The 23449-nt window shown below is 43.3% G+C and overlaps 1 protein-coding gene across 1 annotated transcript in view; it reads left to right on the top strand.

Annotated features, from left to right (window-relative positions):
- CLNK (cytokine dependent hematopoietic cell linker) overlaps nt 1–23449 on the top strand; it is a 165574-nt gene that overhangs the window by 64507 nt on the left and 77618 nt on the right. Inside the window, exon 3 of the mRNA XM_013044762.2 lies at nt 17762–17833. Within this exon, the coding sequence (XP_012900216.1) occupies nt 17762–17833 (72 nt within the window). The remainder of the gene's footprint in view (nt 1–17761; nt 17834–23449) is intronic.

The raw sequence follows: 23449 nt of genomic DNA, 5'->3' as shown, positions 1-23449 counted from the left end.
TACTGTTTGACCAGACAAGTGGGCATCATAACCTAGCTAAGTTGACACATAAGATTAACCATTATAAAGGTGTAAATACATGAGGGATAGCAATTAAAACATCTATATATAGTCAACTCATGAGTGGACGACTCTCTCAAATTCCCCTGAAAAGGTTCACCAGCTCAAATCTTAAGGGGCCAGTGAACATGTAGGAAAGTGTAAGATATTCAGGATGAATGATGGGCATCATGAGCTTGAGAGTAAAAACCCCATGTAAATATATTCAAGTTCAAAATTAAAAAAAAAAAGTGGCAAAAATGTCGTACATGCCCTTCAGCTTTCCTGGGTTCAGCAGCGAAGCCCATCATGATATCCAGCTGTAGCACATCAGGTTCCCAAGAAACTCAGCTTTTCCAGATGCTCAAGGAGAGTATTTCTTTATATGTATTTTTATTTTATTTTATATTTTTAGTATTCCAAAATTCATTGTTTATGCACCACACCCAGTGCTCCATGCAATACGTGCCCTCCTTAATACCCACCACCAGGTTCACCCAACCCTCCACCTTCCACCCCTCTAAAACCTTCAATTTCTTTCTCAGAGTCCACAGTCTCTCATGGTTCATCTCCCCCTCTGATTTCCCCCAACTCACTTCTCCTCTCTATCTCCCAATGTCTTCCATGTTATTTCTTATGCTCTACAAGTAAGTGAAACCATATAATTGACTCTCTCTCCTTGACTTATTTCACTCAGCATAATCTCCTCCAGTCCTGTCTATGTTGATACAAAAGTTGGGGTATTCATAGTTTCTGATGCAGGCATAATACTCCATTGCATATATGGACCATATCCTTTTTATCCATTCATCCATTGAAGGGCATCTTGGTTCTTTCCACAGTTTGGCGACTATGGCCATTGCTTCTATGACCATTGGCATACAGATGACCCTTCTTTTCACTACCTCAGTATCTTTGGGGTAAATACCCAATATTGCAATCACAGGGTCTTACATAAAAGATAAAGGGGAGACCTTATCTTTTATGTAAGTCATATAAAAAATTTTAATTTTTTAAGGAATCTCCACATGGTTTTCCAAAGCGGCTGTACCAACTTGCATTCCCACCAAGAGTGTAAGAGGGTTCCCCTTTCTCCACATCCTCTCCAACACGTGTTGTTTCCTATCTTGTTGATTTTGGCCATTCTAACTAGTGTAAGCTGGTATCTCAGTGTGGATTTGATTTGAATCTCCCTGATGGCTAATGATGACGAACATTTTTTCATGTGTCTGTTAGTCACTTGTATGTCTTCTTTGAAGAAGTATCTGTTCATGTCTTCTGCCCATTTTTTGACATGATTATCTTTTTTTGAGTGTTGAGTTTGAGGAGTTCTTTATAGATCTTTGATATCAGCCCTTTGTCTATAGTGTCATTTGCGAATGTCTTCTCCCATTCCATGGGTTGCCTCTTTATTTTGTTGAGTGTTTCCTTTGCTGTGCAGAACCTTTGATCTTGATGAAGTGTCAAAAGCTCATTTTTTCTTTTGGTTTTTTTTTTTTTTTTTTTTTTTTTTGCCTTTGGAGACATGTCTTGAAAGAAGTTGCTGTGGCCAATGTCGAAGAGGTTACTGCCTATGTTCTCCTCTAGGATTGTGATAGATTCATGCCTCATGTTGAGGTCTTTTATCCATTTCAAGTTTATCTTTGTGTGTGGTGTAAGAGAATGGTTGAGTTTCATTCTTCTACACATAGCTCTCCAATTTTCCCAGCACGATTTACTGAAGAGACTCTCTTTTTCCACTGTATATTTTTTCCTACTTTGTCGAACATTAACTATAGAGTTGAGGGTCCATATCTGGGCTCTCTACTCTGTTCCACTGGTCTATGTGTCTGTTTTTGTCCCAGTACCATGCTGTTTTGGTGATCACAGCTTTGTAGTAAAGCTTGAAATCAGGCAACGTGATGCCCCCAGTTTTGTTTTTCTTTTTCAACATTTCCTTAGTAATTCGGGGTCTCTTCTGGTTCCATACAAATTTTAGGATTGTTTGTAATAGCTCTTTGAAATATGCTGGTGGAATTTTGATCAGAATGGCATTGAAAGTATAGATTGCTCTAGGCAGTATAGACATTTTAACAATGCTTATTCTTCCAATTCATGAATATAGAATGTTCTGCCATCTTCTTGTATCTTCTCCAATTTCTTTCATGAGTGTTCTGTAGTTCCTCAAGTACAGATCCTTTACCTCTTTGGTTAGGTTTATTCCCAGGTATCTTATGGCTGTTGGTGCTATAGCAAATGGAATCAATTCTCTAATTTCCCTTTCTGTGTTTTCATTGTTAGTATATAAGAAAGCAACTTATTTCTGTACATTCATTTTGTATCCTGCCACATTACTGAATTGCTGTATGAGTTCTAGTAGCTTGGGGGTAGAGTCTTTTGGGTTTTCCATATAAAGTATCATGTCATCTGCAAAGAGAGAGAATTTGACTTCTTCATTGCCAATTTGAATACATTTTATCTCTTTTTGTTGTCTGATTGCTGTTGCTAGGAATTCCAGTACTATGTTGAGCAAGAGTGGTGAGAGTGGGTATCCTTGTCATGTTCCTGATCTCAAATGAAAGGTTGTCAGCTTTTCCCCATTGAGAATGATATTCGCTGTGGGTTTTTCACACACAGGGAGGGAACATCCCTATACTTTGAATCATTCTAATCAGGAAGGGATGCTGTATCTTGTCAAATGCGTTTTCTGCATCAGTTGAGAGATCCATGTGGTTTTTGTCTCTTCTCTTATTGATTTGTTTTATCACATTGATTTATTTGCAAATGTTGAACCACCCTTGCATCCCATGGATAAATCCCATGGTCATGGTGGATAATCTTTTTAATGTACTGTTGGATCCTATTAGCTAGAATCTTGTTGAGAATACTGGCATATGTATTCATCAGGGATATTGGTCTGAAATTCTCCTTTTTGGTGGGGTCTTTGCATGGTTTGGGGATCAGGGTAATGCTGGCTTCATAAAAAGAGTCTGGAAGTTTTCCTTCTGTTTCTATCTTTTGAAACAGTTTCAGGAGAATAGGTATTATTTATTCTTTCAGTGTTTGGTAGAATTCTCCAGGGAATCTGTCAGGCCCTGGGCTTTTGTTTTTTGGGAGGTTTTTGATCACTGCTTCAATCTCATTACTATATATTGGTCTATTCAGGTTGCCAATTTCTTCCTGATTCGGTTTTGGAAGTTTATAGGTTTCCAGGAATGCATCCATTTCACCTACTTTGCTTAGCTTACTGGCATATAACTGTTGATAATAATTTCTGATGATTGTTTCTATTCCCTTGGTGTTAGTCATGATCTCTCCTTTTTCATTCATAATTTTATTAATTTGGGTCCTTTCGCTTTTCTTTTGGATTAGTTTGGCCAGTGGTTTATCGATCTTATTGATTCTTTCAAAAAACCAGCTTCTAGATTCATTGATATGTTCTACTGTATTTCTGGTTTCTAATTCATTGATCTTTGCTCTAATCTTATTTCCCTTCTTATGTGTGGAGTTGGTTTGATTTGTTGTTGATTCTCCAGTTCTTTAAGGTGTAAAGAGAGCTGGTGTATTCTAGATTTTTCAATTTTTTTGAGGGAGGCTTGTATGGCTATGTATTTCCCCCAGGACCTCCTTTGCCATATCCCATAGGTTTTGCACCGAAGTGTCTTCATTCTCATTGGTTTCCATGAATTGTTTAAATTCTTCTTTGATTTTCTGGTTGAGCTAAACATTCTTAAGCAGGGTGGTCTTTAGCTTCCAAGTGTTAGAATTCCTTCCAAACTTTTTCTTGTGGTTGAGTTCCAGTTTCAAAGCATTGTGGTCTGGGGATATGCAGGGAATAATCCCAGTCTTTTGTTATTGGTTGAGCTCTGATTTGTGACCCAGTTTGTGATATATTCTGGAGAAACTTCCATGTGTGCTCGAGGAGAATGAGTATTCTGTTGTTTTAGGGTGGAATGTTCTGTATATAGCTATGAGGTTGATCTGGTCCAATGTGTCATTCAATGCTCTTGCTTCTTTATTGATTTTCTGCTTGGATGATCTATTACTGAGAGTGGCATGTTAAGATCCTCTACTATGTTAACATAGTTTTAATTTTTATTTATTTATTTTTCTTTTTAGTGTTCCAGAATTCATTGTTTATGTACCACACCCAGAGCTCCATGCAATACATATGCTTCATAATACCCACCACCAGGCTCACCCAACCCCCCACCATCCACCCCTCTAAAACCTTCAGTTTCTTTCTCAGAGTCCACAATCTCTCATGGTTCATCTCCCCCTCTGATTTCCCCCAACTCACTTCTCCTCTCCATCTCCCAATGTCTTCCCTGTTATTTCTTATGCTCTACAAGTAAGTGAAACCATATGATAATTGACTCTCTCTGCTTGACTTATCTCACTCAGCATAATCTCCTCCAGTCCTGTCCATGTTGATACAAAAGTTGGATATTCATCCTTTCTGATGGAGGCATAATACTCCATTGTATATATGGACCATATTTTCTTTATCCATTCATCTATTGAAGGGCATCTTGGTTCTTTCCACAGTTTGGTAACTGTGGCCATTGCGGCTATGACCATCGGGGTACAGGTGGCCCTTCTTTTCACTACCTCAGTATCTTTGGGGTAAATACCCAATAGTGCAATTGCAGGGTCATAAGGAGCTCTATTTTTAGTTTTTTAAGGAATCTCCACACGGTTTTCCAAAGGGGCTGCACCAACTTGCATTCCCACCAAGAGTGTAAGAGGGTTCTCCTTTCTCCACATCCTCTCCAACACATGTTGTTTATTGTTTTGTTAATTTTGGCCATTCTAACTAGTGTAAACTGGTGTCTCAATGTGGATTTGATTTTCATCTCCCTGATGGCTAATGATAATGAGCATTTTTTCATTTGTCTGTTAGCCATTTGTATGCCTTCTTTGGAGAAGTGTCTGTTCATGTCTTCTGCCCATTTTTTGACATGATTATTTGTTTTCTGTGTGTTGAGTTTGAGGAGTTCTTTATAGATCTTGGATATCAGCCCTTCGTCTAATCCTGTACTATTAATGTATTTGTATCAATATGACTCTTTATCTTGATTAACAGTTGTCTTATGTAGTTGGATGCTCCTGTATTGGGGGCATAAATATTTATAATTGTTAGATATTCTTGGTGGATAGACCCTTGAAGAATGATGTAGTGTCCTCCTTTATCTCTGACTATAGTCTTTAGTTTAAAATCTAATTTGTCAGATATGAGAATCGCTACCAGCTTTCTTTTGCAGCACATTGGCATGAAAGATGCTTCTCCAACCCTTCACTTTTAGTCTGGATGTATCCTTAGTCTTCAGATGGGTCTCTTGTAGACAACATATGGATAGCTCCTGTCATTTTTATCCAATTTTCAACCCTTTGCCCTTTTATGGGAGAGTTTAGGCCATTCATGTTGAGAGTGATTACTGAAAAATACATTTTTATTGATATCATGTTGCCTGTGAAGTCCTTGTTTCTATAGATTGTCTCTATGGATTTCTGTTCTATGACTCTCTTGGGTTCTTTCTTCTTTTCTATTACCCCCCCCCCTTAACATTTCTTATACTGCCAGTTTGGTGGTCACAAACTCTTTTAAACCTTGCAAATCTTGGAAGCTCTTTATCTCTCCATCCGTTTTGAATGTCAGCCTTGCTGGAAAAAGTATTCTTGGCTGCATGTTCTTCTCATTTAGTGTCCTGCATATGCCTTGCCAGCCCTTTCTGGTTTGCCAGGTTTCTGTGGACAGGTCTGACTTATTCTGATGGACCTTCCTCTGTACAGAAGGACTCTCTTCCCCATAGCAGCTCTCAAAAGCTCTTATCTAAAATTATGATTCTTCAGTCTCACAATCAAGTGTCTTGAGGTCTTTCTAGATTCATTGATTTTGGGGGGTGGGTGGCCTTTCTGCCTCTAGGACACAAACCCTGGTTCCATTCCCCAGACTGGGAAAATTTTCATGGAGAATTTGTTGAACTATATCCTCTAGTCTTCTTTCTTTCTCCTCACCCTCAGGGATCCCAATAATTCTGACATTGGAATGTTTCATGGCATCATTTATTTCCCTAATTCTGTTCTCATGGCTTCTAACCTGTTTGTTCCAGGCCTCCTCCTGATCCTTTTCCTCTCAGTTTGTCCTCTAGATCATTAATTCTGTCTTCTGCTTCGGTTACCTTAGCTGTTAGAGTATGTAGATTAGATTGGATCTCACTGATACATTTTTAACTTCTTCCCAGGTGGCTTTCACTTCTGCTCTAATCAATTCCATGTTATCACTAATCGTTTTCTCCAACCTAACCATTGCCTGGATAAGTGTTAAGCTGAATTCCTTTTCCAACATACTGTTTATGTCCATATCCAAAAGCTGTGATGGAGAGGGTACAGTCTCTGAACTTTTCCTCTGTTGGGTATTCCTTCTTCTAGTCATTTTGGTGAGAGGTGGTTGAGGGGATGTGTAGCTGAATATATCAACCATGATCCATGCAAGGTGCATGCTGGAATGCTTCTGAGCATTGGAAGTTACCACCAAAGAGAAAGAAAAAAGAAAAAAGAGAGAGAGAGAGAAAGAGAGACACAGGAAAAAAGAGAGAAAGAGAGAGAGAGAGAGAAGCCAGAATGGGCCCCAAAGGTAAAATTTTTAAGGTACACAAACAAAAATGGAGAAATAAAAAGACTGACACAAGTAAATGACAAGAGAAAAAAAGAGAGAGAGAGAGAGAGAGAAAGAACCGTGCCAAAAAGAACCCCAAGTATAAGATTTATGTAATACCAGAATAAAAACAAATACACAGAAACACTGATTGAAGAAAAGGATGGGATGGTGGTTATAAATCCTCAGTGTGGGCGAGGGAGATTATTTTTATTCTTCTTGGGTGTACCTTGATATCTTTGTTAAGGGACTCAACTTTCCAGAGATAAAGAGGGATTAAAACTGGTTTTTATATAGGGGTAGTATTGATTGGGGAAAGAGGATTACCTTGAAGCTTATCTCTATATGAATTTTTTTTAATAGAAAAGAAAAAGAAAAACACAAGTATATGTATAAAAAAAAGTTCAAGCTAAAAGGTTATTATGGAATATGCTGTATTAAACCTCTAGTTGTAATGGTAACTAGGTTTAAAAAATTAAACAGAACAAGAATAGTGAGAACAAATTAAAAATAAAAGTTATATCTATGAAATATACAGGTTTTAGGGCAATACAAGAAGCTTAATATATTGTTTTCCCCTGATAATAGGGTTTTACAGTTTTACGGGGACCCTGTGGTGGTTGTCCTCTCATTGTTTTGGCTGGATTCCTGGGGGAGGACCCTGCCTCGCATTGTTTTTCAGGCAGTTTTGCTTGGGCTGAGTCCTCCTGCCCCATATCAAGGGGCCAGGTTCTGTGGAAACTATTTTTTCAGGCTTTTGTTCTCTGGAGGGTTTTTTCTGTTTTTTGTGTTTTTTTGTGTTTTGTTTTGTTTTCCCCTTTGGTGGCTTTTTGCAGCTTTTTGGAGGTTTAATGGAAAGCAAACTGCACCCAGACCTCCTTCTCAGAGAGAAGCCTCAGCCTGCTCCCCTCTGGGTGGTCCAGAACACACAGACTCCCCCTCTGCAAACTCCATCTGCTGAGCCATGCAACCTCCCACAGGCAGTGCACGTCCCCAGCCACTGTCTCAGGGGTCACCCAAAGCATCCACTTGTCTCTGCACCCCTGTCCCACTAAAACTACAAGCAATATTGGTCCAGGGAACCCAAGTCCTGTGGCTACCTTTGTCGGAACTCTGTCTGGGGTCCAGATCTCAGATTGCCACCATGGGAGATCACACTGAGTTCCTTTCAGCCCTGGCTGGGAGAGTCCAGACCCTCCACGGGTCCTAGAGACCATGGGCTAGCACCAGGATGAAGCTTTCTCAGGCGCCAGCGGAGAGTGGGTCAGACCCCAGTCGCACAGTGCACAAAAGTTCTAGAGAGCACAAGCTGGCAGCATCACCAGACTCCCTCATACAGGGGTGGGAATGTGCCCAGCTGAGACATGATGCAAGCCTGCAAGCCCGCAACCCTGGAGACTCTGCCACACTCTGTCTGGCATGGGTGGTCGCTGGCAGTGGCCGTCCTGGGACCATGCGTTTAGGCCCATGCCCATGAACACCCAATTCCATCAGTTACCCCTTAAGATCCTTTTTCCTTTTTGAGTGCTTTTAACCAGACTCCAAGTTAATCCTGGTCCACAATCACAGGACACTCTCATATTGGGGTATTACTTTCCAGTGGGTCACTTCTGTTGGCTCCCTCCTCCTTCTGTTTATCCTCTGATCATTCCCACTCTGCTTTGCCTCTCCACTGGAGTCTTCTATCCCTGTAGAGATCCAGAAATGTAAATCCTACCTCTCAGGCTGGTTTCATGGGTGTTCGGAGTGTTCTGGTAGATAATTAGCTCACTTTAGGGAACTGGTTGAAACAGGGTCTCAACTTCTCCACCATCTTGCCCCTCTCTTCCTCAAGGAGAGCATTTCTTAGGTTTAGAAGAAACTGTGTAGGAATATACCACTTGAAAGAAGTTTGCACATACCACCCACACAGCTTAGGGACCAAGTGTAAGAAACAAAATGGGCACTTCTCACTTGAAAAAGTTGAGACAACTGATGTGGTGACTATTTTAAGGGAGTTAGAAGAACCGCATCCTACTACAAAAAAATGATTGCGGTGGTCTCTCATGAGCAAAAGAGTTAGAGAACCAGTTTATTCTGGTCTTGGCTGGAGCTTTCTGTAATTAGCTGAAAAACCTTCAAAAATTGGCCTGACATTTTCAGAGGTCATAGAAAGTTATAAAATAGGCCACAAAAAGATTTGAGCTGATTTGGTTTTTAGGTTCGCAAAAAATCCTTCCAGACATTACTAAAGTGTCATCTGCAGTCATGCTTCCACATTGAGTAGACACTAAAATGTGCCCTCCCCCCGATTATCTATCCCCTGGTACTCATGTTCCTCCCTGTGTAGTCCCCTCCCCTGGAATGTGAACAAGAGCTGTGGTTCAAGGAAATGGGTTGTCACTTCTGTTTTTATGTTGCCTAAGATTACAACTTCCTCTTGTCTTCTTGGTTGGCATACTTTGATGCGGTGAGTGGCATGTTGGGGAGGTCCACATGGCAAGGAACTGAGGACAGGCTCCACCCAATGAACGCTAAGGACCTGAGGTCCCTAGCCCAATAGGCCTTAAGAAACTGACTCCTGCCAACAATCATGTGTACTTAGGAGCAGTGGAGCTTTCCAACCCTGGTTGATACCTTGACTGAAGCCTCAAAAAGACTCTAAAACAAAGGACCCAGGAAAGCCATGCCTACATTCCTGATCCACAAATCTGTGAAATAATAAATGTGTTGATTAAGTTATTAAGTTTGTGATAGTATTGATATGCAACAATAGATAACTAATACAGTATGGCACATTTTTTAAGATGGAAACAAAAGGTGATATAACATCTCTAAAGATGTTAAAATAGCAAGTGCATTCTCATCCTTCTGAGGGCATGATAGCAGAAACCAATAGAAGAGAATTGATAATCACAGAAGAATTGATCAATTGTATAGGAGAGAAAATGATCCTGTGGATTTATAAGGGAGGAAAAAAATCCAATGGTTTTTATAAGGGAGTAGAAACTTTCACAGATTGTGTAAAAGAGAAGGAAAGCTCATGGATGCACAAATTAAAGTTAAAGGTGATGCTGGTACAAAGTAGGAGTAACACATAGCATAGTGGAATTCATGGCTCTTGAAGGGTTGTGCTAATGAGTATGAGGTCTTTTGGTTGGGCTGGACTCAAAGTGAGATCCCAGGAGACCCTATAAAATAGCTAGTGCCACCACCCTTTCTAGATAGACTCCTCAAGTCAATGAAGACCTGTGCCATTGTGTGGTGTTCATCTCTCAGGCTGAGAAAAAAGACAACAGAGTGCTGTGCCTATGGAAGTGTTCCAAAGATCTATAGCTAAATTAATGACAGAATAAGGAAAGCAGTAGGTTATGGTGTCCATATTTTCAAAGTCCACATGAGAAACAAATGTCTTATACTTGGAGGTTGAGTGGCAGAAACAGACTGAGCCAAAGAGATCATATCACAGGAACAGACATGACTTGCTCTTTAAGTATATGCTCTATGTAACTTTACTGAAGCATTCAAAGCCATTAACCAGAAACAGCAAGAAAATTCTAGAGTTAAGGCCAATGACATAACCTCTAATGCCTATAAAGTATTGGATTAGATAATGAAGTTGAATTTCCTGCTTTAAAAAAAAGGTAGGGGGGAGACCTGTTGGAATCCAATATTCTATTTACCTGGGAAAATATTGGGCAATTAACTGTCTGCCAAGGAAGCAGTTGTTACACTTAGATTAGATTGGATCCTTCTTGATGACCAGCCAGTACAGCCAAGCTCCCAAAACAAGTGGCTGGGTAAAAGACCAAAATGACGGAGGAGCGTAATTGTACTTTCTGTAAAGTCCCTGTCACAAGTAGGTCTCCATTTTTTCTAGCAGATGCTTCTCATTCTCCTAAAGTTAAGGAGAGCTTTATGTTGGTATCCTCAGCTATATGAGATAATAATCACATGCTGGTTGTTCTCAAAAGAAAAATCAGAAAACAAAAAAGAAGCGACCTACAAACAAATTAATAATTAATGCCAGGATTTTGTATCTCTCCAATAAAATAACCTACCATTTTGACCTGGATGAAATATTTTAATTATCAAACTGCACTTCTCAATGTTATTGGTTGTCTACCTTTGGTAATCTTTAGTCATTCTGAGTGAGAATCAGGTCCTAGGTTAAAAAAAAAAAAATGACCACTAATGTGCAGTTGATATATGAGGGAGGTACTGTAGCTCTGCCTTTTCTTGTTTGTAAAATGGGGATGATGAGATAAATCAGTGACTCAATCAGTTGGCAGAACCTGATTCAAATCCAGATCAAGTACAAGTGTGTGCTCTTTTTTTTTTTCTTTAAGATTTATTTATTTACTTTAGAGGGTGGGGGGAGGGGTCAAGAGAGAATCTTCAAGCAGACTCCAGGCCGGGTATGGAGCCTGACAAAGGGCTCAATCTCATAATGCTGAAATCATGACATGAGCCAGAATCAACAGTGGGACACTTGACTATGCCACCCAGGTACCCCCTCAAGTGTGTCCTCTTAATTCTGTGTCCACACCATTACCTTTGTGAGGACTGACACCTCTCTGACCTGATAGTCTCCTCCTCAGGGGACAACTGTCCTTAAAATCTTCAGCTTTGTCCCCATCTTTCCTTCCAATTTCCTTTCTCTCCTACTGAAAAATAGAGCCAAGGACCATTTTGACTTTGAGATCTCAGACTTTCCAAAGATTCAGAATGCAATGTGATTTTGTACTAGACTTTGTGAATCTCCACCTAGGTTTCCCTCAACCTTCTTTGTGAATTGCCTTGGTTGGATTTGGCTTACCTTGAACAGCCCACATCCACTGACTGGTCCACCCAGAGGCATGAAAGGCCAGCTCTCCTACCACAGTTCGGGACATTGTGAAGGGCCATCATGACAGCCTCAGAGTACAGCCCATATTGTTCCCTTGCCAATCTTTCCCCTTTTCTCTCCTTCCTTGGGGACTGATCCCAGGAGCTCACCCTAATGCATTTCTTACATGATTCCATTTCAGGGCCTATTTCCTCAGGATCCCAACATCATCAATTCCTTAGGAGACAGAACATGAGCTAAACATGAGATGAAGAAATCCAGTAGAGCTGGGGATAGAGTGGGATAGGTCTCTTTCAGAGAGTTCTGTGAGGACTTCATGGATTAATATGTGTGAAATGCCAAACAATAGCCAGTAAGTTATAAATCCCATGTAAGTTTTGAGTTGTCATTATGATCATTATATAGTGTTACACATTATTACCACTCATAATCTTGGAGTCAACAATCCAGGTGCACAAGTCACTGAAGGATTATGACTTAAGAACAATTTGTGTGATTTCTCAGGAGTCTGCAAGATACCTGTGAATGTATAGAATGGGAAGCTTCTGAAAAAGTTGCACTTGATCTGGAAGTTTATGAAGAGAAGTGTAGTTTCACAACAGAAGAAATGGTAGTGCTTTCTCTGCACTGGTCAGACTGTGACCACCATATTGGGTGTGGCTTAAAGTACAGGAGAAGGTGAGAAATTTGAGAGGAATGACCAGGACAGATTGAAGCAGGTGTCTTTAGCTTTAGATTTTTCCACCTTCCTCCCACCTCCCAGCTCGCCCCATCATTTGTCTGAGAACTACCTTAAGATCCTCATCTATCACTTTGGGGAAGCTTCCCTTGACTACCTTCTCACTTAAAGATTTAACCAGTTTCTTCCTTCTTTTTCCTTCTAGATCATATATGGGTTTTGTTGTTATTTGTTTTTTTTTTTTTTTTTCTCATTGCACCTATTGTTTTGCCTTAATTTGGATTTGGGTCTAATTTATTTTCTGAAACTTAAGACAGGTTAGATGCTTGTATGTTAGTTTCCTAGGGCTGCCATCATAAATTACCATAAACAGGTGGCTTAAAACAACATAAACTTATTTTCCACAGTTCTGGAACCCAGCAGTTTAAAATCAGCTGGGCTGTGCTTCCTCTAAAGACTCTGCAGGAGAATCCTTCCTTGCCTCTTCCAGACTTGGGTGGTTCCATGGCCCATGGCTCCAGTCTCTGCCTCCATCTTCATGTGGGTCTTCACACAGCCTTCCTTCATGTTCTCTCCTCTCTTCTCAAAAAGCCCTGTCATTGGTTTTAGGGTCGACCGTATTCCCGGACGATTCCATCTCAAGATCCTTAGCAGGATTATATTCTCAAAGAATCTTTTTTCCAAATACAGTCACATTCACAGTTCTCAGGAACACATATTATTGGTAGACATCCCTCAACCTACTACAGCATGTATATATTGATTTCACCATGGAACTAGTACACCAGTTCTAAACTGTCAGGTAGGTTAGGTCTACTCAAAAAGCAATGGGAATCATAGAAGTTATATTAAAAAAAAAAAAAAAAAAGGAGAGATCAAGAAAACAAATGTGTGAAGGGATACCAGATGGGTTTTGTTAACTGACCATGCAAGTGGGAGGTAGAGAAAAGAAAATCAAGGACGGCCAGAAGGTGTCGAACCTCAAATGCTGGGAGGAGAATCAAGAAGAGAGGCTGGATGGTGTGGGTGATGTGTTCTTGCTCTTGCTTTGGCAGGATGAGAGATGTTTGGAAGCAGGCTCACCTGCTGGTTCTCTGTGCCTCAGTTTCCCCACAAGCCAGTGGCACTTCTCACTTTTACAGGATGTCCTGAGTTCTCTGGGCAATGAATTAACTTGTGTTGCTTCCCTGGTGGGCACTTGAGTAGGATCAATGACAAGTAATAGAGTAGCAGTTTAAAAATGCTGATGTGATTCATTTTACGACATGGGTGGGACAGGCGGCAGAGTGGCCCACAGAAAGGACAGCTGGTCCCAAATGTTTGAGGCCTTGTAAAATGATGCATATCTACTTAACACTGCTGTAGTAAACAGAACTGTCATTCCTAGGCTCACAGACACAATGGCCAACTTGGGAATGCTGAACCTTCCAAGGTCAGATCTCAATTTAATGCAAAGCAAACAATCTTGACCCACGATTATTAACATTCTTAAGCACATTTTCTGTGACAGACTGAAACTTTATGATTCTTTCAACATTGTACTTTTTTTTTTTTTTTAATGTGTCTCTAAAAACTGGAGCCCTAAAGAATGATTTGAAATAGAGAAACCTGGTAGGGGGTAAAACTGTGGAACTGGACATTTCAGTTTTCCTTGAGTTTAGCAAACAAAATTCAAAGCCAAATAACTGGGAAGGAGCAGGAAACAGGGAGAGAACCACTTTGATTTCTAAGCTATGCTCTTTCCATGCATTTCCAAAGCAAATAGACTTTAACTACTTACTATCCAGGTAAATTGCCATTTATTTGCCAGCTTCGTTAACAGTTTCCTCACATAATCCATTGTCAGAGGAGGACCTCCCCACCCGACCCATTTTCTCTCTGTTCCTCAGTGGTTTTCAGTGAGGTCCGGCCCTGAGCTTCTGGAAATCACTGGCTCCTGGTTCCCCTAAAGCACATCTGACATGCACCTAGCCAGAGGTCAGAGCTCTGGCCTGCAACCAGCTTGCTCACTGTAGCCAAACCCCCTTGACTCTCAGGCTCCTGTGTCCTGGTCTGTATCTTGGAGCTGAGAAGGAGACCTGCCCATCTGACGGTTGCTGTCAACATCAAATACAAAAGAATTTGAATTCAACTCTCTTCTTAAAGTTAAAAAGTCGAAAACAAGTTATCTGGAAAAGTAAAGGTAGCATCCAGGATGTTGGGTTCTTAAGGTATCTAGAAAGAGGTTGAGGAAATTCTCAGAATCTTTCCCATTCTCCTACCATGGGACAAGTTAAAGCCATTTAGGCAAACGTTATGTGGGTTGTCAGAGTGCACAAATGCTCTGACATGATAGATGAAACTGAGGGTCTCCTTCTCTGTGCAGGGACAAGTCAGGATTTCCTTGGTAGCAGAAAGACCCACAGGATTCGGCACATAAAGGGCATGCTCACTTCTGTGAATGAGCCCAATGGGCAGGCCATTTGTTGATTCTTTATTGATTCATCTATTTGTATCTTACAAACATTCCTGAAGTCAGGGAGCCAGTGTGCTGGGAAAGAAATAATTCCCAGGATACGGCTATACTGTCAAGCCACTAGTCCACGGGAACACAATCACATGAACAGGCACACAAAAAATAAGATTGCTTGTTTACTTGTTTATGGCTTATCTCCCCAACAAAAGTAAGATTCATGAGGCAAACTCCATCCACCTTCTTTAACAACTGCATCTCACTGCATGGCCTCCAGCCTGGTACAGAGTAGATTTGATAACTGTTCATTGAATTAATGAGTGAATGGATCCGTGAACAAATGAATGAATGATTCAACAGAGATATATCAAAAGTCCTAAAGAGGAAGCAGCATAGAACTCATGGGAAACTAGTATTGGAACTAGACCCTGAAGAATGGGAAAGTTTTTGGCAGATGGAGAAGAGGCCAAAGAAAAATCTAATCAGTGATGTGGGAGCATGCAGACGTAGGGCCCAGAGAGAGGACAGTGTGGGGCCCTGGCAGGGGGACAGGATGGGAGGGAACAGAGACACAGACAACAGAAATTGTGCCCCAGGCCGCTGAGGCAAGCCTCTCAGAGATCATGGGAATGAGTTTGAATTTCATCCCCCAGAAAGGGAAAGTGGTGTGGCTTTTCAAGCAGGGAGTTGACATGATAATATCCTGCTAAGTAGAAAGGTCACAGTCACTCCTGCTGCATTTTGGTGTGTGGATTGGATCCGAAGCCAGAAAAGCAGGTAACAGCTTGATGCTGGGCATTAAACTGAGATAAAAAGAGCAGATTGATGATGGAAAAGAGCAAGGCAGAAGGAGCAGGAGAGGGGAAATCCGTGTGTCTGCCAAAAGAGCATGGCGATGTTGGTGTTGGGGACAGGAGAGAGAAAGCTCAAGGTTAGTGCCCATGCTGTTGGTTTGGAAACTATATGAGCAACAGAGGTGCTCACTGGGAAAGGGGCTCTGTCTGGAGGATAACCAAGCAGAAATGTCCAGAGAAGAGATGCCCATGTCAAGAACTTAGAAGGCATGAAACAAGTTTTGCCCAGATAAATAGAAAATCATGAAATATATGAGATTATACAATAATTAAATGATTTTTGAAATCATGAAATGATGAAAAAAATAAAATGAAAAACAAACTGAGGGTTTTGGAGAGGAGGAAGGTGGGGGGTTGGGTAAGCCTGGTGGTGGGTATTCAGGAGGGCACATACTGGATGGAGCACTGGGTGTGGTACATAAACAGTGAATTTTGGAACACTGAAGAAAATTTTAATTTAATTTAAAAAAATAAAATAAAATAAGATGAAAAATAACAAAATAACACTTCATCTTTCTGTCAATTTACACAATGATGAACTATATCAAGCAACCCACTAAATTTTTTTAATTTATTTTATTTTTTTATTTTTAAGAATTTATATATTTATTTGATAGAGAGAGCATGAGGAGGGGAAGGGGCAGAGGGAGAGAGAAAAAAAGAAATCTTAAAATAGACTCCCTGCTGAGCACGAAACCCAACATGGGGCTGGATCCCAGGACCCTGAGATCATGACCTGAGCTGAAACTAAGAGGTGAATGCTTAACTGACTGAGCCACTCAGGAGCCCCACACTAATTTTTTTAAAACACTTATTTATCTATTTCAGGGAGACAACAGGGGGAAGGGGGAACGAAGAGGGAGGGAGAAGAAGGTGGAGAGACAGAGAATCTTAAGCAGGCTCCACACCAAGCATGGAGCCCTATGCAGGGCTCCATCCCAGGACTCTAAGATCATGACCTGAGACTGCTTAAATGACTGAACCACCATGGTGCCCCTCACTAAATTTTTTATTTATCACTTCACAACCTATAGGCTGCACACAAAATCCAAGATGCACAGTCCAATCGCCGATAGGCATTTCCCGGAGTCCTTGGCTCCTGCATGCACAGGCTGCCCACTGAGGGCCCACTGTGGGCCAGGAGCCGACCCCTACCCAACAGAAGCACCGTCTGCACATCTCTGCCCTCACAGGCATGGTCGCTGAGCTAGCTTAGCAGTCCTGATCACAAGCTGCTGGTTAAGACCAAAGGAAAATTACAACTCGGACACACGCTATGAAGGAGCCCGTCTCAGAGGGCAGGGAAGGTTCCTCTGAGGACTGGGCACCTATGCTGAGCTCAGAAGTAGGAGTGAGAAGAGAGACAATAAACAATACCTGAAAGAGGCCTGGGGGTTAAGGTAGAGAAAGTCCAGGGACCCGGAAGAAGCGGGTTTGCCTCATGCGGAGGAAACCAGGAGGACAAGAAGGCCAGCCGAGCTAATGAGGCAGCTGTCGTGGAGCATTCGTGGAAGAATCCATTATCAATAAATGTCTGTTAACGTTCACAAAAGACCTGCAAAAGAAATGGAAGTATCTCAAACGCGGCTAATTGAACGAACGAGGATGCATAATAGTAATGGTTTACAATAGTGAGTGTGAACAGATTAACTCAATTTAAAATAATTTAATCTTTTCACAGTAAATGCCATAGCGAAGTATCTAAGTTATATAGAATTCCGATAAATGTCATTTGAATCTGAATTGATATTGCTAAGTAATCTTCCTTCCTACATTGGATGATGTCTGCTAGCGTGGGGTCAAATTCGACTAATAGAGGAAGCATTTGAACATTCTTTGGCTCACAGGCCCTGTCTCTCTTTGACAGCCTCCTATCAATCACATGGTGAAGGTGTGATCCTCCTCATTTTACAGAGCGATGTCACAGGGACTCACGCAGCTCAGGGAGGGTGCCAGCGTGAGCCTGCTGATGTGGGACAGCAGCCCACATCCTCACCCTGACTGAAGTGCTTCTTCACCCCACGCTACCGCTCCTTGTAAAATAAAGCTCTTACATTTAAAAGATGTATATTGTAAAGTAATTAAATTACTTTAAACATGGATTTTTTTAATCCCAATGGAAATGCAAAGAGAGATTTGGAATTATGTGTGAGACGTTCATTACTTAAATCTGACTGGGTGGCTGTTTCTATGAATGAATGCACTTAATTAACTTTTTTTTCCCCTAGCTCCTTGCTATTTCCTGACTGTAATTTATTTTCCTTCATCCCAGGGGCAACAGAAGGACAACAAAAGAAGGATCCAGTGATTTGAAATTCCAGAACCTCTGTCTGCCAAAAAATAGGTCAGAATATTTCCTTGTTTATTAATAGAAGAGTGAAAACGTAGCATCTGTGGCAAATCAGCTGACCACCATACACTCACACACGCACGTGTGCACACGCACACACGCACACCACGTTAATGTGATAGAATTTTATTGCTGCCAGTGGTCTTAGAGGTCACATGGAGACCAAGGTTCAGAAGGAAAAGAAACTCATGTGGGTTAAAATACCAGCACATGGGTGATGCAGGGAGAGGTTGAGAATCCCTACAGCACCCGCAGAATTTCCCATGAGGGCTGCTTCCACCACCCACCAGTGGTCCAAACAGCCCAGAAGACAACCACTAAGATGGAAACTTCCATTCCCAGCTGGTGAGTGATTTAAATGACGGATCATAGATGCATCAGGCCATGAGCCCACGACCAGCTCTCACACATGAGGAGAATAGAGGAAGCCATGTACCTGTGCGGTTTTTTCTCTTTGTCCTCCAGCTGAGCAAACACTTACTAAGCAGTCATGGCATTAGGACTTGCACAGGCTAGAGAATATGCAGAGATGAAAGACAAAGTCCTACCTCCCAGGGACTCAGAACCAAGTCTAAAAGGTCAGAATAGGGGCTAATTTCATGAAAGTACAAGATTCCAATCCTGAAGCCAATCCAGGTCGGCCATTGCCCAGCAGCCAGACCCTGGGCAACACCCTGATGCCCAGAGAGGGTGGTGTCCCTGCACCCCAGCAGAGCTCCCTCACTAAGCCCTGCCTGAGCAGCCTCCCTGCCCAGAAGCCCACAAGGGTCTCCGTATGTTATACCACACCTTGCATCCCAACACGCTTCAACCGAGTCAACTGCCAAACACCCATTCAGTTCCTACTATGTGCCAGGCACCCAGGCGTTCTTAGCACCCTAAGATTTCCTTGAAGAACTATTTTCCCTAAGATGAGTAAATGAATGCCTCTAAAACAGGATATTTGAAATATTGTCAAAACCACATTAAGCAAAGGAAAATTTGTGGCTGTTCTCAGACTTGTTCAATGTTTACATTAAATACATTTGAATAATGCATTTTAAGTCAGTTTTTCTTATTTCTTGACAATAGCAAGAGATGGGAGCTGGAAGGGTTAGAAGCCTTCCTTCAAATGAAGATGGTTGCAGCAATCACATACATCAAAGTAATATTTACAGCTACATTTGAAAAAGAGAGAGAGAGAGAGAGAAAGAAAGAGCAGTGCTTTTTTCCGCAGCAAATTATTTCAGGATGTGTCATAGCATGCTCAAGATATATTAAAAAGAGCAACAGACGATGCTTCTGCAACCTGTTCCAAACCATTTATAAACCTAAATTTAAAAAAAAAAAAAATCCCATATGCATACAAATCTCTGTACCGCTGCGTATTTTATAATGAAAGTATTATATGAGTATAAATTCGTATTTGAGATATATAAATTAAATCAAAATGTCTGAAAACTACATATTTGGGTCTACCGTCATACTTCAAGAACTATTAAACCGATTAATTCATTCTCTGTACAAATGACAATTATCAGCATTTGGCAGGGAGGAGAGAAGAAGGGTGCTGTGGGCAGGCAGGGCAGACCCCTGGAGCGCCGGGTCTCGGTGCCAGCAGAGCGACCTCAGTCTGACAAGCCCATTTCCTATCTCAGTGCCTCATATACTTTAGAAAGGCTATTTGAAAGTGAATGGGTAGGCCGTCTTGTCCCCCACTGATCCCTGTATGTAAGGCAGTGCCTGTGTGTGGGAAATAAATAGGGGACCCCTGCAGTGTGCAGTGTGCAGTGTGAACATAGTAGGTTCTCAATAAATAACAGTGGCTAATGGTCGCTAAGTGGTCATGTGACCATCGTGTGACCAGGTGCGGGGCGCCGTTTTAAGAGTTTAATAGGTGCTGTCTCTCTGGATTCCCACAGTCCAAGTGTTATTAATCTCCTTTTTATAGGACAGAAGGCATGTCCAGGATCAGTAAACTCCCCAAGGCTGATGAGCCTGTTGCTTTTCTAGTCATTACTGGTATCTAAAACAGCGTTGGCACTCCATGCGGCTGCCCTCAGTACTGCCAGCCCTTAGTTAGGTGAGGGGTCCGTTCCTGCGACAGGGGCAGAGGGCTGTCCCCCAGCCTCCTCCCACACAACCCACACACCACCCCCCACACATACACTCAAACACGCATGCGCCTCCGGACCACAGAAGATGTCCACGCTGATGCTGTGCCAGGGCCCCCCCCATCTGATGGGGTCCAAGAGATGATCCAAGAAAAACACAGGAGCCCATCCACATCCAGTGCCCACGACGCGTCCAAACTGCTGATAGGAACGTATCCTAGAACTCCCCATAGAATTCATTGAGCTGAATCCCCAGTATCCACTCCTGCTCTGTACTGCGCCCTAAAGTGCACAGAAAATGGAAAGATTCCGATTGATGTTTCACTATCGAGTCCAAACTCAAATCCGTAGTTAAGTGCCTAACGAGCACCAGCCACCACAAAAGGAATTTTGGCATTTAATCCTCGCAGTACTGATCTGAAGTAGTTATTGCAAATCCCATCTTATAGATGAGAAAAAGAGTCTGAGAGAGGTTCCATTGGCAGTCAGTCACAGAGCCGGTCACTGGCGACAGCTGGATTTGGATTCAGTCTCACCTCAAGTTGAGTGCCATTTCTGGGCTCCAGGTGACCCCAACTTTCCGTTATGTCGGCATAGTCCTATGGATTTCGTTTTCTGTTCCTGGGAGTATCCATTCGGCTCGTGTCAAGACTGCCATGAAGAAGGAGCATGTGCATGGCACCCCTGAGAAGAACAGCCACATCCATGACACAGCCTCACAGCCACAGGTCTTGGAGTGTGGCCCTGGACCAGCTTCCATCATCACCACCTGGGAACTCTGTAGAAATGCAGATCCTCAGGCCCTGACCTCCGGAATCAGAAGCTCAGGCGTGGAAGCCCAGGCCTCTGTGTTTCAACAAGCCCTTCTGGTGAACCTGGTGCCCATTCAAGTTTGAGAACCTCGACTTTATCATCGTTACCTGGAGTGCAGCTTCGGAGCAGGAGCAGGAGGTCTCTGGGCCCAGCACTTACTCTTCCCTACCCACTACCTCCAGGAAATGGGAAGAAGAGAAGAAGTTGCAAGAAGGGGGCCGGGAGGGTAGGAGGAAGGTGGGAGAGTTCAGTGCACTAGGGAAGTGGAAATTCAGAGTTGAAGACACAGCCCTTGCCATCTAGATGCTCAGTCTCTGGTGGGGGGAAAGTAAAGGCTGGTATTACAGATCACAGGACACTGTGCCACGTGCAGTGAAAGAAACAGACGCAGGCCCCGGGGGACCTCCAGGGGACACTGGGGGCACTAACGGTCAGGGAGACTAAGGGCTTGCCCACTAGGTTCCCAGCCATGCCTTCACACTCTGCAAGTGGAGACCCTTCCCATTCCCGATGACAGCACTCTAGTCAACACTGGCTCATGCGTCCCACACTCCAATGCTCCCAATCCCCTCTCCTCATTGACTATCCATTTGTTTCCCTTTGCCAGGAATATGTGCCGCAATAGTTAATTCCCCAGAGGTTGGGGGAGGGGAAGGTAAGGTACAGGTGGCTGTAATTCCTCAGCACCCCCCCCCCCAGAGCCAGTCCTAACCCTTCAGATGCAGCAGCCCTGTTCCTATGCTAGGAGGCCCCCTGCAGGACACTGGCCGCAGGCAGCCCTCCTCCAGGAGACAGACCCCGTGTCAGGGCTCCCTCCTGCTTGTTGCTCTTGATGTCTCTGCTTTCACCCCACACTCCTGCAGTGACCCTGAGCATCCATGACACTGACAGGTCCCTAAGAATACCACTCCCTCTGGCCCTCCTGGCTGGGCAGAAAGAGGAGTATTTTTCTAAAACGTGGCCAGCTGAGAGCCTTACGGAGGGCCCAAAGTGCTTTCACAGAGGGAGTGTGGACTACTGTGTGGTGCCCCGTTCTTGGGAACTCCCCAAGGTAGATGCTCAGGAAGCGTTGCTGAAGGGACGGGAGGAAGAAGGGCTGGAAGGACCCAGCAGGAGGCCGTTGGATGGCACGATGCCCGGGGCCTGGCACATACTAGATACTTGAACAGGTGGTAGAAGGAGCTTTTACCCGAAGGAAAGGATTGAGGGACACAGAGAAAAGACAGCACAAGTCAGGGAGGGCAGGAGAAAGGGTCGAGGCCATGGACTTAGGAGCCGTCCACCAGCTGGAGGAGCGCCAGAGCTAAACTGGGCACACAGGGCACACCAGGCAGCCACAGCCCTGGTTCTCTGCAGTGGAACCTATCCAAATGCCAGATAGGGTTGTTTTCACCCTTCAGTATTTGTCAGAGACATGGAGACCCCACACAAGAGGGATCATGCGTTTTGTCCTTGTCGAGGAAAGAAAAAACACAAGTTTTAACAATGAGATTTAAATTGGAAATTCATAACTCCACACTCCCTTTGGACTCTCCAAGTGTGTTAGGAAAGAAAACAGCAGGGGGAGGCTCACAGGCCTCAGAGGGATCCTGAGGGGGGGAGGGGGGAGGGCCCCCCCCCCCCCCGAGCCTGAAAGTTCCTGGGAGGTGTGAGCATTCACACTTCCAGACTTTTCCCTGGGATCCTTTCAGGGACAGCCCAGCCTGAGTATGTGTTTTGTTTTGTTAAAAAATAAGATAGAAAAGAGGAGGATTCTTGAAACTAATCAAGGATTCCTTTAACCAAGAATGAGCCCATTCTTTCACTAATTAAATATGAGCATTGACTTGAGTCGACCTTGGTGTGAGTTTCATCTACTGCAAAGTAATGTGGGTGTTGGGAGTGGTTCTCCAGTCTGGGATCCGTAACGAAAACGAAAGCCTGTTCCAGAGGAGTTTATGTGGGACACAGGCACACGCGTGGAGCAGGTTCGTCCCGTGTCGTGGACTCTCTGCCAGCCCTTGCCAGGGCAGGTGGGTCCACATAAAGACCCAGATACGGCTGACCATGCATCTCTAAGCTGCCCTACTCTTGCGACGCCCTCTAGTCTCTGCTTGCCTGTGCACCTGTACCCTGCATTCATTCCCTCGTCAGTGCGCTCACTCATGCTTACTTGGCCACACATTTGTGAGTACATGATATGTTCCAGGCATGTTCTGTATTCAGTGCCTTGTCTCCCTTTTAGGGACTGGGGCCCTGAGGAAGGGAGTTTGAGAAATCGAGCTGTACTCTGTTCTGTTTATAGGGGTGTGAGTTCCACTGGAGAAGCACCACATGAGCAGAGAAGAGCTCTGACAGCCACACGGGAAATTGGGAAAACCCGCTGTCGAGGCTGGTACTCACTCTCACTGAGACAGCTGCACAACCACATGGCCTTTCTGTGATGCAGCTCTGAGCAGGCTTTACCCAGCGTCTCACCCAATTCCACCTGCCTCCAGGACCATGCGGGTCTTCTAATGCTCCCCTGCTGGTTCCTCACTCTGGGCATGAGCACACCATGCCTTTCCACACTCAGCTCCCACAGCACCCTCATGCCAACCTGTACTCCCTCCAGTGCTGGGGAGGAAGGAAGGTGTACCCCACCCACAGACTGGCTGTACCCTCAGGAGAGGGGTAACCTGGGCCTCGGTCAACCCAGCCCCAAAATGACAGGACCAGTTCTGGT

The sequence above is a fragment of the Mustela putorius genome, unplaced genomic scaffold, assembly GCF_011764305.1.
Source record: "Mustela putorius furo isolate JIRA1106 unplaced genomic scaffold, ASM1176430v1.1 tig00000083_pilon_pilon_pilon, whole genome shotgun sequence".
NCBI classification, from domain to species: Eukaryota; Metazoa; Chordata; class Mammalia; order Carnivora; family Mustelidae; genus Mustela; species Mustela putorius.
This window is presented reverse-complemented; position numbering and strand designations above follow the sequence as displayed.